At 31.6% G+C, this 14,155-nt stretch overlaps 2 protein-coding genes across 2 annotated transcripts; both read right to left on the bottom strand.

Moving 5' to 3' along the window:
* Positions 1 to 1,851: 1,851 nt before the first annotated feature.
* On the bottom strand, positions 1,852 to 3,014 carry LOC148308536 (UDP-glucosyltransferase 2-like). Its single transcript, XM_088261582.1, has one exon. The coding sequence runs from the start codon at positions 2,713 to 2,715 to the stop codon at positions 1,852 to 1,854; it is 864 nt and encodes a 287-aa protein (XP_088117708.1). The 5' UTR covers positions 2,716 to 3,014.
* Positions 2,826 to 10,174, bottom strand: LOC148308535 (UDP-glucosyltransferase 2-like). The gene is made up of 4 exons (XM_088261581.1): positions 10,165 to 10,174; positions 8,994 to 9,047; positions 3,853 to 4,637; positions 2,826 to 2,843 (listed from the first exon to the last, which is right to left on the bottom strand). The coding sequence occupies exons 1-4, from the start codon at positions 10,172 to 10,174 to the stop codon at positions 2,826 to 2,828; spliced, it is 867 nt and encodes a 288-aa protein (XP_088117707.1).
* Positions 10,175 to 14,155: the final 3,981 nt, after the last annotated feature.

Here is a 14,155-nt window from a genome sequence, read left to right as displayed (position 1 = left end):
GGAAGCACATGAGTATTGACTGCCGTATTGTTTGTTTTTAAATAAACATATATATATAAATAGTCGATACCGTGTTTTTAATTAATACTCGCTTCAGTCCAACCTGCCTCCTGACAAAAAGGGGACTAAAGTGTCCTGTTTAATTTGGACGTCATCTAGTGCACGCGTACGCTGATCACAAAGTGTCTTCGCGCGCAGCACGCGTCCCTCCGTCCATAATATTACAATATAGTTCTTACATATGTAGTTCTTGAATCACTAAAATTTCACTAGAGACAAAAGAAGCTTTTTAGTGAGCGGAAACTCTTTCATTTATATGTGAAGTCCGAATTCTAGATTATAATCACAAACATGAGAAACGCCAGAAAATACCATTATAAGTTTAACTAAATATCTCATTAATATCTAGAATGAGAATCAAGCGTTTGCTTCACGCTTGGCGAGAATCGACATAAGGATGTCAAAGCAAAGCAAGGGCTTTGCCTATGTGGTCGTGTGAAGGAGACGAAGAGACATTGGATCATATCTTGTTTGACGGGCCCGATAGAAGTGAATTTCTTCAAGGCATTACTAAAAAATGAAATACGTTCCACTTTATGTAAAAATTTTACCAAGTCTTAATGATTTAAATATATTTATACGGTTTTGGTCATTTTTTCAAAAGAAAAGTAATGGTAATATTTGGATTGAATAAATGTAATATTTCCACAACTTTTGAATGTCCCTTTTAGTTAAAGTCTATTTAATTTAAGTGTGTTTACAAGTACAGTGTGCATGTCCATATTATGTTCCACATTTTAATATGATTTTATCAATGTAGGTCGAATAATTCATTTTATATTTACCTTCATTTTAGTTAATTATTGTTTTTTTTCCTCTTTCTCTATCTCCTCTAATATCCTTTTATATTATTACAAAATATTTTGTCTGTGAGAGCCAAAATCACTCCCAAACGAGTTTTGAAAAATAAAAATAAATAAAAGTATGGCAATGAATATATAAATCAATAAAGGTTCAACTTCTTTGTAGTTTACAAACATTATAAATTGAATTTGTATAACATACAAGTAGGTATATTGAAAAGAACAATGCCGTTGTTTAGTAAATAATATGCGATTTATCGCTAGATCCTATGGAATTATTTGAATTCATTTATATTGAATCATAATTATAATCAGATGCATAAACATAAATATTAATATACTTGCTGTACACGACCAAGCGTTGTTATTTCTCGGTCTGGTAAAATGAAAATGCAAGGAATAAAAACACACATTTCTAGTACTTTTAATTTACAATCTCTCGAGAAACGCATCATCCGTCATGATCAATATTAAATATTACGCGTGTTGTTGTAACTTTCAACAGTTTTGCGGTTAAACATATTTTAAAAAGCTAAGTTTGGTGAAAAAACACACCGTAATCGAATGTTACGTTGTGTCAAAATATCAATGCAAACGGTGAATAACTAAATACGACAGATATAAATGTGTGTTAAGAAATAAAATAAACACGTACATATGTTATTAAATGTATGCAGAATCATTTTATGGTACCGCATGTCTTAATGAAAAGTATTTATCATTATGACATGAGAAAATATATTTTCCATAATAATACTGACTGCTATCTAATATATATTTAGATAACGAATATAAAATTAACTTCAATAAGTTATCGTATGTGTGTGTATGTGTGTGACACAGCTATCACCATTAAATTTCACATTATATAGGTACCTAAAATATTAATACTATTTTTTTGTGTTTCTATTTACTTATATTGTTAAATAAATAGAGAGGAATACGAAAAATCTTTAAAGTAATTGCAGTTCTATCGAAAAGGATGCGTTTAAATATTAATAAAATTTACCGTGCCCAATGAAAGAAGTGTCTTCTTTATATGCACCCCGCTGACTTCATACACTCCTGGTACAAGTGGCTTTACTCCGTGAAGAGTAAAGTGGGTGTTGGATAATAAAGCGCTGGTCTTCGGGGCAATTTCGCCCATCGGTGGCAGAGTCCTGTTGAGATTCTTCTGAACGATTTCTCGTTCGTGAGCGAAAACGAAATACTTGAAGTAATATTTGTAAATGTTCTCATTCACGAAATTCTCGAGCCTCTCCATGAAATTCATATGCGGTCCGAAGGTGAGGAAGAGGCACGGCATGTATGAGGGAAAATCTGGCATCCCGTAATATTGATAGGTCCACGGCATAAAAGTGTGCGACTGTAATCCGATTATAGGAGCGTCGATGAAATGTGCAACTGCCATAGGACACTCGCTGTTGAATTGTTCTAATAAGATTACGTCAAACTTCTCTTTAGTGTTAATTATTCTATGCACGTCCGGTAGTTTTGTCAAAACTTCACACATATCTACAGCGATCTCCATTATAATCGTGGCTGTAATCCAGTGCGATGTTTTTTCGTTAACAAAATTGTTAGATTGAAATATTTCAAGATCTACCATTTCCTTATATGATTGTTGATTTGTAAAAACTCCCATGTTTATTTGTTTCCAGCCCTTGATTTCTTTGGGCGGGTCGAAATGGGAGATGACAGTTAGCTGGTGGCCTCTTTCTGCCAGTTCTTCCATGATGGGCTGGAACACGTCATGATGACTCTTCCCAGGATGAGGAAAAAGTCCTAATATTTTCAGGGCATCTGCACCCAATAATGAAATGAAATAGCCGAATAATAAAATAAGCTTCATAATTCTTAACACTTGTACGTAAAAAATAGAAACAACTTCTCTAATGCTACTGCATAACTAGCGTCGTAATATTAATTATGAATCAATGACATTTGTACAGCCATTCGTCTTCAGAATTCAAACGCACACTAACCATGAGTATTATAATGTCAATTTATATCATCAGTACAAATAAGATAATCTATGTGCATGCTATGATAACTTACTGATTATATAATATATAATCATTAAGTTATACTACAGGTATTATGGTAGTCCTCACTTATCTTATTATTTATTCTCAGGGAACCTTTTTATTAGGCTTAATATCATGAAAAACTACAATCGTATTTTTCTTTTTTTCGATTATGTTAATTGAGAGCAATCCTAAGCAATACCGGTTTAAGAAATTTATAAAAATAATAATAATTTTAAAAATTAAAAAAATTGCATTAAATGAGTTTTTGTGAGTTTTTTTTCATTTTCATGACATTCAATTGATATTAAGTGTTCTGTGTAAGGTTTCCAAAATCTAAAAAAACTGTTAATTTGTTAATGTTATCATAATAAACTTTGTGAAACTTCATGATTATAATATTTATGATTTAAATTTATAAGTAGTACTACAAAACTTCGTTTCGTTCAATTAATACTGCTGATTTCAAGAGGACAGTCCTTAATTATTACCGGGTGCTTAATGTTTTTAAGTTAAAAAACAGTAAGCATATTTAGGAATTGATATGGGTTTAGTATGAAAAAATATATTTATAAATATGTACAAAAAAAGCAGGCTGTAAATACATGCGTTGATCTATTAATTATTATCTAACCAATAGGAAGAAATAAGATATACGGATGCAATAGATTAAAAAATGTATTTTTTACTATTGAAAGCTGTCCCACCGCATTCCCAAATCTGATATAGAAGCATCTAGGCTTCCTGACAGACCTTATCTTGCAAAGCAATTTTTTAAACTTAGTTGGGAAATTAATTAAAAATGTGAAACTAAAATGTGTCCCGATTTTACTGTGAATTTACATTTAAAAGCTTTCAATATCCCTGTCACTGCCAATCAAAATAAATACAAGTTTGTAAATCCACCGCCAAATTTTCTAGAAGTACCCCGTTGAATATTTAAAAAAATTGTGATTTTTTACCATGTCCAGTGGGAGAAGTTTCTTCTTTATATGCATTCCGCTTACTTCTTGGATCCCCGGCACAAGCGGCTTCACCCCATGAAGAGTGAAGTGAGTGTTTGAAAGCAAGGCCCTCATCATTGGTGCAATTTCACCCAGCGGTGGCAGAGTCCTGTTGAGATTCCTCTGAACGATTTCTCGCTCCTGAGCGAAAACGTTGTACTTGAAGTGAAACCTGTAGAAGTTCTCGATAACGAAATTCTCTACTCGCTCAAAAAAGTTCATGCTCGTTCCGAAGGTGAGAAAAATGCACGGCATATAGGACGGAAAATCTGGTTGTCCGTAATATTCGTAGGACCACGGCATATGTGTGTGCGATTGTAAACCTACTATGGGTGCATCAATAAAATGTGCAAGTCCCATAGGACACTCGCTGTTGAATTGTTCTAATAATATTACGTCAAAATGTTCCTTTTCGTTTATTATCCTATGCACTTCGGGTAGCTTTGTCAAAATATCACACATATTCTTAGCAATTTCCATAATCACAGAAGTTTCAATCGTGTGCAAAATTCTATCCAGTAAAACATTTTTAGATTCAAACATTTCAAGACTTAACGATTCCTTTTGCAGGTTTGTAAAAACTCCCATGTTTATTTGTGTCCATCCCTGTATTTCTTTGGACGGGTCGAAATGGGAGATGACAGTTAGCTGATGTCCTCTTTCCGCCAGTTCTTCCAATACGGGCTGGAACACGTCATGGTGGCTCTTACCAGGATGAGGAAAAATTCCTAATATTTTCAGGGCATCCGCGCGCAATAAAACATACCCGAACAATAAAATACAACTTAACTTAATCATTTTGGTCACATACAAACTATAATGGATATTTATCTTGTTATACTGACTAACGCGTGTTGCAATACTGAAAACTTATTAATAGTAACTAACATTACAGTTAACGGGAGCAGTTATTCGTCTCCAATACCTGAACACGCACTGACCATCCGTGCCAAGATGTCAACAGTATTACTAAGATCATCTACAAGCCTAGATATTATACTGATACTATATACTACTTAATGTGTAGATGATTATAAGTACATTATTGGATCCATACTCTATCATTTTCCATTTCGTTTGTAATTATATTGTATTTAGCGCACATGGGTAAAACCTTTTTTTCATACGGACATTTCGAGGACGTTTTTGATTTAACGCGATCAAGTAATAACAGCCAATTTTTAAATCGCTATTTTCGTGTGAAATTACCTCGAGGGTGTTTTACAATTGACAATTAACGTTTTCAGTTTATTTTTTTTACAATTACATTTTTACGCTTTGATAATACAATACAATGAATGCAATAACGCAATACAACCAATGTTTATAAATACATGTACTAATGTTTTTAGCATTGAATTTGTAATACAAATATGTATTATAATAACTTACAATTTTTAAATAAATCAGTTAAACAATATCGGGTTATGGTTCCGTGGTGTCGCGGACTCTTGAGTCAGAGTTTCTCGGTTTGAACCCACTCTACCACAATTTGATACCGATTTCTAAATCAAATAGACGCTTAGGTTCACAGAAAATTTATATATATTTTTTTTTTTTGTAAATTATATAAAACACAAATGTTTCTATTTAATTAAAGAAATATTGCTTTATTTTGGCTTCCAATTAACACAACTTTCTGAAGAGCAGTTCATATATGGACAAGTGAAAAGTCATCGATTAATTTATGACTTTGACCGGCTTCAAACGATGCAAAGAACATCGATACCGGTCGTTGCTATAATAAAGTCATAAAAAGATAAAATAATTTCATATCAAAGTTACTTTGTAAGTGTTCAAAAACTAAATTCAACTTTCAGTGAAGGCTAAACTGAAATACATCCGAAGATTTACAAAAAATATTGACTTGAAAGTTTAAACAAGTGATAAACTAAGTAAAAAATATATTTATTCCACTTATTATTGTACATATCATCTGCTTAATCTCAAAATAATGGCATCCGTAATTTTTAAATAACGTGTAAGTTTTAAATATTTTTATTAGTTTTAATTCAAAATCATTTTAACCACTTTTTTTCATTAATTAATACATTAAATACATTTTTCAGCGGTCAAATTATTATACGTGATTCGGTAAATTTATTATAATAATAAAATAATAGTAAAACCCTTATCCGCACCCCAATGGTGCATAGGGCACTGCGTCATATAAACGCAGTGTTATCTTGATCGTTTACACATGAAGGAAAGGTGATCAGCCCTCCGCTTCAGGTACCAGTCCAGGGTAATACTGAATAAATATGACAGTGAAAAAATCACTTATATTTATTTTACCCCCCTTGGTAATCGAACCCGGGTCCTCCAGAACGGTAGCCGAGCGTGCTGACCATTACACTACGGAGGCGGGCGAATTTTATTTATTATTATACTTTCTTTATTATATATAAATAAAGTATAATAAGAAATTTATTATACTTTACGTTTAATTTTACTGAACTTTTTAATATTATATTAACATTTGAGTTAGTTTTATCTTTTGGTTTGTCCTACTTATTTAAATATAAACCGTATCTTGTTTGTACAGTAACAGGCTGAATTATAAAATATAAGCTTTTAAAAATAGTACTGTGTTTAAGGCATATTTTGTTAGTGTATTCAGTCTCATTGCTTTACTAGTTACAACATTTTGAGTGTATCCAAATACTTGTTCACAAATCTGGATTATCTCTTATCACAGGACTTCTTTTTCAAATTATTTTTTCAGATCTCAACTAAGGGAAAAATGAAATATGAAAGTCTGGGCATTTACGTAAATCAATCATGGGTAGATCATTGGTGAATATTACACGAGTGTAAAGTGATCACATAAACTAGTCTATGACGGCCGTAAGCCATGTAAATACCCAGACTTCCATATTCTTCTTTACCTTTGTTGAGTTTTTAAAAAAAGATTCACAAGTTCATTGATTCATTGATTCACTGATTTCCTGTTTTTCTGACTGTAGTGGTTCACTTTTTCACTGATTCCGGTTTTGTTTGATTGTTGTCGACTTTTCTTTAGTCGTTATCGTCGATACGATAAGTCACGAAATTTTTGCCTCTCCACTGATTGGGAAAAGGTCAAATGTCGCTTACAATTTTTGAGGAAAAATTTCCTGACAATGTTTTCTTAGTATTGGTCAAAATTTTTCCCCCCTTATTCTATTTTCGGCGACTAAAAGGGTAAGTACCAATCGAGTAGAAAGTTTAATTATCGTGCATGTTATTTCAATATGAACTCGGGCACGAATCACGTAAAGATGTCGATATAATAATTTTATACGGGTATGAATATTTAATCATACATATATAGATATGCACGAATAGGCCATAATCAAATGGCATAAAAAATCCACTTTAATTTTTATGAGTACTCAATATACTATAATATGTATAAACATAACAGGTACTCAATATACAAACATTTTTTTATAAGATAACGTATTAACACTAGTAAAATGCAAAGAAGTAACAATAATATATTTAAATCTTGAAAAAATATACAAAAAAAGACTATAATATCTTTAATTATATAACATTAAACCACGAGTGTAAGTCCCTCTCCAAGCACAAGAGCACAGTCTCTTTTATGGAGAGGCACAGCGAATCGAAATATAAAAGTTGTCAACATTTTGAGTGTGTCCAAATACTTGTTCACAAAATCTGGATTATCTCCAATTACAGGAGTTATTTTCATATTATTTTTTGACATCTCATCAAAGATGAAGAAGAATATGGAAGTCTGGGCATTTACGGGGCTGACGACCGTCATCGGCTGGTTTAAGTGGCCACTTTACACACGTGTAACATTCACTAATTCTACCCATTATTGACAACCACACTACTCAAATTCTTGGAAGTTCTATATATATGAACCAATTTAGAAACCTTGTTCTTGAATCACTAGAACTTCACTAGAGACATCTATTGGTGAGATGTTAATATTACAGATTACTTTTAATTTGGAGTCAATTTACGTTTTTTAAGAGAACATACTATGTAATAATTAAGGCACACGATGCTTTAAACCGTCTTTTTTTAATCGTGCCATTAAAATACCATTATATATTTTACTGTTTTCTATAATATTTTATGGAGGAACGCGACATTGTATGTTTTTTCTCGTGTGTGTATAAGATTTGTCATTTTCTCGACCAAAAAGTCGACAGCTAACAAATCATATCAAAAGATAATCTCTCGTGAATTTCTAGACCATTGCACGTAATTCCTGGTTGTTTTAATAAGAATATAGATCGTATGAAAAACACTTCAATTCTTGGATTATGCAGTTCACCAACTGACAGTTTATCTGATCTTATATTTGTATAAGAAATAAATAAATGCCGACCGTGGTACTGATATCTCACTGCCTTCTATATTTTTTAGACTAATTAGGAGAAATTAATGAAGGACTATGACGATTCGGTAATTGAATCATCTTATTCACAAGAAGAGCAAAATAGCCACAATTAATGACATAAATAATAATTATAACTATTTATCTTAGCCCTTAACGGCCTTAATATACCTTTGTTGTGTTTGGATCGATATTGTATTAATTTCGCCAAATCTGTATCGAGTCATTATATTGTGAAATTTCTAAAATACATAAAGCAATAAATTAATGCACAACGTACAATGCTTTAACTAATTACTAATGTGACACCCTTTTTTATATCTATTTTGTGAATTATTAAGTTATGGAGTGAAAAGGGTTTAATTTAATTAAGTACCTAGCTATTATAAAATATATATTTTCAATTGGTCTGGGTGTATGAAATTTATTTTTTACATTTGCCTTCCCTATCCTTAAGTTGTCCGCCTCCGTGGTGTAATGGTTACCGTGTTTAGCTACCGTGCTGGAGGTCCCGTGCTCGCCTATCAGAAGGGGTGAAAATAAAATATTAGTGATTTTATACTGTAATCTTTATTGAATATCACACTGGACTGGTCCCTGAAGTGGAGGAGTGATCACCTTGCCTTCATGGAAGTAACTATCAAGATAACGCTGTGTCAATACGATGCAGTGCCTTATGCACCATTGAGAGATCCTTATTATCCTATCTGCAGATAAACCTCTAAAAAAGTAGAAGCTTCCTGGGTTATTTCATTGAAAAAAAATATACGTATGAAGTAAATATGAAGGTGTAATACTTTAAAAATATCGTTATTTTGAAAGGTCTCACTGCGGGGAGTGGGAAATTTCAAAAGATGTACATAAATAAAGCTTATTACTTTTTAATTGGCGTTAATAACGCAAAAATTATAATTTCGGTAATATCATCACTTTTGGCAAATACACAATGTGTAATTAAGTGTTCCATCCGTATGAATTGAAAAGCAATTCTTTGTATTTTAGGTTGACGAAACAAAATCATTGTCAGACATTGTACAGGGTGCCACAAAATTAATAACCCTATCGGAAGATGTAATAATTTTTGCAAATGGCGTTGTACGTCAATCATATTTGACATTTCGCTCACTCCTTTCAAGAACGTCATAAATCAAAAATCGTCAATTTTCAGTTGTGCATGTTTTCGGAATGCCCAGAAAATGTACTATATCCCAGCAAAAGCGGCATATTTTAAACATAATAATTACCCGCTACAGGGCAGAAAGTGTTGTTTTTGCATTTTGAAGAAAAGGTATTGTTTAATTATTTTTTCTAAATATAATAAATATTTTTCAAATGGGGAAAAAACCTTCAGGTTTCATCTCAAAAGATCTGTTGCACAGTAAAAAGTTTAATAAGTAGCTTGATATTTAATTTTAATACATTGCATTATATTTTTAAACTTTGAAAACGTTCTCCTGAAAAATCAAGTTTTTTGATTTATGACGTTCTTGAAAGGAGTGAGCGATTTGTGAACTAGACACCTGCAGTATATTTGTCTGTGAGTGATTTACTAAAACGAAATTGGTGTTCACGATAATTTTATGGAAAATAATTGAATATATTAGGTATTAATTAATTAAATTAAATAAATCATATGGTTAACTTTATTGTTTATTCCATACCATATAAGTAAGTACCTACAAAAATTATTAAGACACAAATCTGAAAATATTATAATTTATTTTATTTACTTGAGACAAATTATCGGAATACAGAAAAGCTTTTTCGAATTGATATTCATAATAGCATAAATTTGCATTTATTATTTTGTTTCTGATAGTCGATTTCTTTTCGATCGACATTAAATTGTATATTCAATATTTTAAAAGTGTCATTTGGTCACTTTATTAAGTATATTCGTATTTCCACGTTACTTTCGCACATGTTTGTTTGTTATTATATATATTTTCAGTACCATATAAAGAAGAAAAATTTTGTTTTCACTTGTAATAAAAGTTGAATATTTCATAATTTGTATGTTAATTCAGTCATCTTCAAAAACTGTGCGGTGTTCAAAAATGATGCGGAATGCATTGAAACACGCGTCACAATACATTTAACGAAATAGCGTATACTTATGCAAAGTTAAATTTTAATCGTAAATGTAAAGATTTACCACAAGTGACTGCCGATTCATTTAATGAAAAATTGATATATTTTTATCATATTGCTATTAATTGTAATTTATGTATTTTTTGTCCGCCTCCGTAGTGTAATGGTCAGCACACTCCGTGCTACCGTTCTGGAGGTCCCGGGTTCGATTCCCAGGGGGTCAAAAAATTAAAGATGTTTTTTTCACTCTAATATTTATTCCATATTACCTGAAGCGGAGGGCTGATCACCTTTCTTTCATGTGTTAACGATCAAGATAACACTGCGTTTATATGACGCAGTGCCCTATGCATCATTGGGGTGCGGATAAGGGTTTGAAATGAAAAATTGTAATAAAATTAATAATTAAAAAACTGTTCGTTGTATTCTGATGTAAATTTCATTAATTTTACTGGCCAAAAGTACGCAGTAAATGTATAAATTAAAAACCTCTATTCTGCAACAACGATTGTAGTAAATATTTGTTAAATCACAATTTTAATTACTTTTGTAAAATGTAATTAAAATACGTGAATTTTTGATGATGTAACTATAAAGGTAGGTATGCATATATTTTTTATGCTTCGTGAATAATTTCACGAAGTTTCAGCGCAGGTACCTAACAATAATTTGTCAGGTACCTGCGCTGGTACCAATTTACAATTTTGTTAAATTTTAACTGATTGCAACACTGTCCAACGACTACTAAAGCGAAGTAATGACAAAAACATGGGCAGTAAGCTTTATTAGAGAGATAACTCGTTATTTAAATAAAATGTTTTTTTTTGTATTCATTACGTTTGTTGTGTATAAACACAAATTAAAAAAATGTAGTGGATATTTGATACCAAATGTAAGATTTTAGCGGTGATAATGAAACATTTTTAGGGTGTCGCATTTAACCTTTGAGATAGATTCTTTAATCATGAAAACGTAAATGTGCGTTTGTTCAAAATCTTAAATATTCTAAAAAAAAAAACAAAGATTGCTGTAAATTTAAATACGTCGCATTCAAATACCCGCGAGTTGCTGTATACCTGTGACAGGTATAAACATGCTTTTCAATTTGCAATGGCAGCGACATCTGTTGAATGTAACAGCAATACTAGTTATTGCTTATGGTGGATATCATGCTCCTTTATGACTGCTAAAATTTTGCAAGCCCACAAGCATTGTGAAATTGAACATTTAAAATTTATGTACGTTCTCCCCTTTTCTTTTTTCCATTTAACCAGAACGATCCATATCAATGCGTGTTTGAGTACAGCTAGTAAAAGTTGAATATTTCATAATTTGCATGTTAATTCAGTCATCTTCAAACACTGTGCGGTGTTTAAAAATGACGCGGAATGTATCGAAACACGCGTCACAATAGATTTGACGAAATAATGATATGTACAAAGTTAAAATTCAATCGTCAATGAAAAGATATTACGGCAAAGCGACTGCCGATTCGATTAATGAAAATATATATATTTTTGTCGTATTGCTGTAAATTGCAATTAATGTTTTTTTTAGTACTTCTATATGTACAAGTACCATCTGCCCTTTAATTAAAAACATCTATAGAAAACTGAAGCTTTGAACAATATCACTTATATTTTTTAGTTGGTTGAAAGATATTGCTTTTTTGCAATAAGTCCGCTAATGTACATATGTTCTAGAGAAGTGTCTTCAATGAAATATCCAAATAACAGCGATTATTCTCAATTATCGTTATTTCGACGTTTGACTAAAATAGAAGATATTAAAATTCATTGAAATAAATTAAATGTCTTTTATACATTTTGATTTAAAAATAAATAAATAAACACACAAAAAATACAAAGAAAAAACTTTTACATTATTTTTAAGTGTAAACAATAAACAATAAACAATAAACAATAGAGTGTATATGCCTATCAAAGCACAAGAGCTTAATCACTTTTTTGAAGACGCACTGTGTAATTAGTATAAGATATGTTAAATTTATGTTTTTAGTATATATATATATAGTATAAGATATGTTAAATTTTTAAATCAACCACAGATTTTTTTAGTCTACTAAGTTGTATTTCATTAAAAAACACATAAAAATTAATATTATGACAATTGATTCGCCTAGTTATGGCGAATTTAATTTTTATGCGTTTTTCAATAAAATACAACTTAGTAGACCTAAACATCTCCGCTGTCCAAACTTAAAACACAGTAAGGGACATTTTTTTTTTGAAGTACGTTTTTTTTGCATTTTTGGACTAAGTAGAATCTACTTAGTCCAAAAATGAAAAAAAAAACGTACTACAAAAAAATGTCCTTTACTGTATTTTGAGTTTGGACAGCCGATCTGTGTTTGATTTAAAAATTAATACATAAATTAAAATGGAGTTCTACAAATTAAACGCCAAATCAATAAATAAATAGATGTGTTAAAAGTTGAAATACTTAACAAATTAATTCAATTGTAATATTTTTTGTTGTTTTATTAAATAAATTTATAAAATTTATAAAAAAAACTAAAAGCCCATTGGTTTTTGTATGGAGATCTAGATCTTACACATTGACAAGAAGTAAGTTGCGTTTGTATCGATGCAATAATTTCCCGTGGGAACTCGACTACATAAAAACTGCGTGTCAACCAATATAAACGTGTGTGCTTAGAACCATAGTTCATTAGTGATCATTATTATGAAAAATCATTAACGTTTTTAATCCAACATGACATGTCCTAAGCTACAATGAACTTAATCAGGTTTACTAAAAATCGCGATGTAAATCTGAATGTAATTCAATATGTATTTCAATTAGAGACCGAGTGAAATGGAAAATTTAACGAGTCTGGGCGGTTTTTGTTATTTTATTAAACCCGCTCCGAAATCCTGTGTGGAGCGATTTAAATTTGGCTTTTGAAAATTGAAAGCCGTCGACCTTGCATCGTATTACAATACACCGTAATTTTTTTTCTCCTTTTTCAGGATTTTCACGAGCTCAATTAAGTATTCGTGATTTGTCTGTAATTTTAATGTTTATCCACTATCCATCGTCGCATTATAATACATTATTTTCTTTCTTCAATAATTTCCTATTATTTTTTGACATCTCATCAAAGATGAAGAAAAATATGGAAGTCTGGGCATTTACGGGGCTGACGACCATCATAGGCTGGTTTAAGTGATCAGTATACACACATGTAATATTCGCCAATTCTACCCATTATTGACAACCACACAACTCAAATTCTAGGAAATTCTATATTTATGAACCAATTTCGAAACACAGTTCTTGCATCACTAGAACTTCACTAGAGACATTTATTGGTGAGATGTTCAATAATTGTCATTCCTTTACTATTCTTATTCTTGGTGTAGGCCTTGTGGCCTGTTTTTAAGAGGGATTGGCCTTCTGCGACGCCGATCCTCAGCTGTCAATCCATCTCTTTTATGGTCTGCCCGGGAGTCGTCTACTTTGGGGTTGGCCGTGCAGTGGGGTGTGGGGGAGGGAGTCTGGATGGTACCATTATCCTCACATACCCCGCATACCGTGTCTTCTTCGATGTCTTCCCCACCTAACGACGTCTTGGATCTCCCATATTTCGCTCATCCTAGTGTTCCTTATTCTATTTCGTAAACTCTTGACAGATATGCTCTTCAGAGTCTTCATTTTTGGCACTCGCGCGTTTTTTTTGCGATCCATAGGGATAGAATACAGATTCTTTCTAAGATTAATTAGAACTACACAATTCGTGCTTTTGCGGTTCCGACTTCAACAGCGCTCTCACTTCTCTACAAAATTATT

Source organism: Brachycentrus maculatus, unplaced genomic scaffold, assembly GCF_059751285.1.
Source record: "Brachycentrus maculatus isolate JH-2025_06_01 unplaced genomic scaffold, ASM5975128v1 h1tg000158l, whole genome shotgun sequence".
NCBI lineage: Eukaryota > Metazoa > Arthropoda > Insecta > Trichoptera > Brachycentridae > Brachycentrus > Brachycentrus maculatus.
Note: the sequence above shows the minus strand (reverse complement) of the source record. Positions and strands in the feature narration are given on the sequence as shown.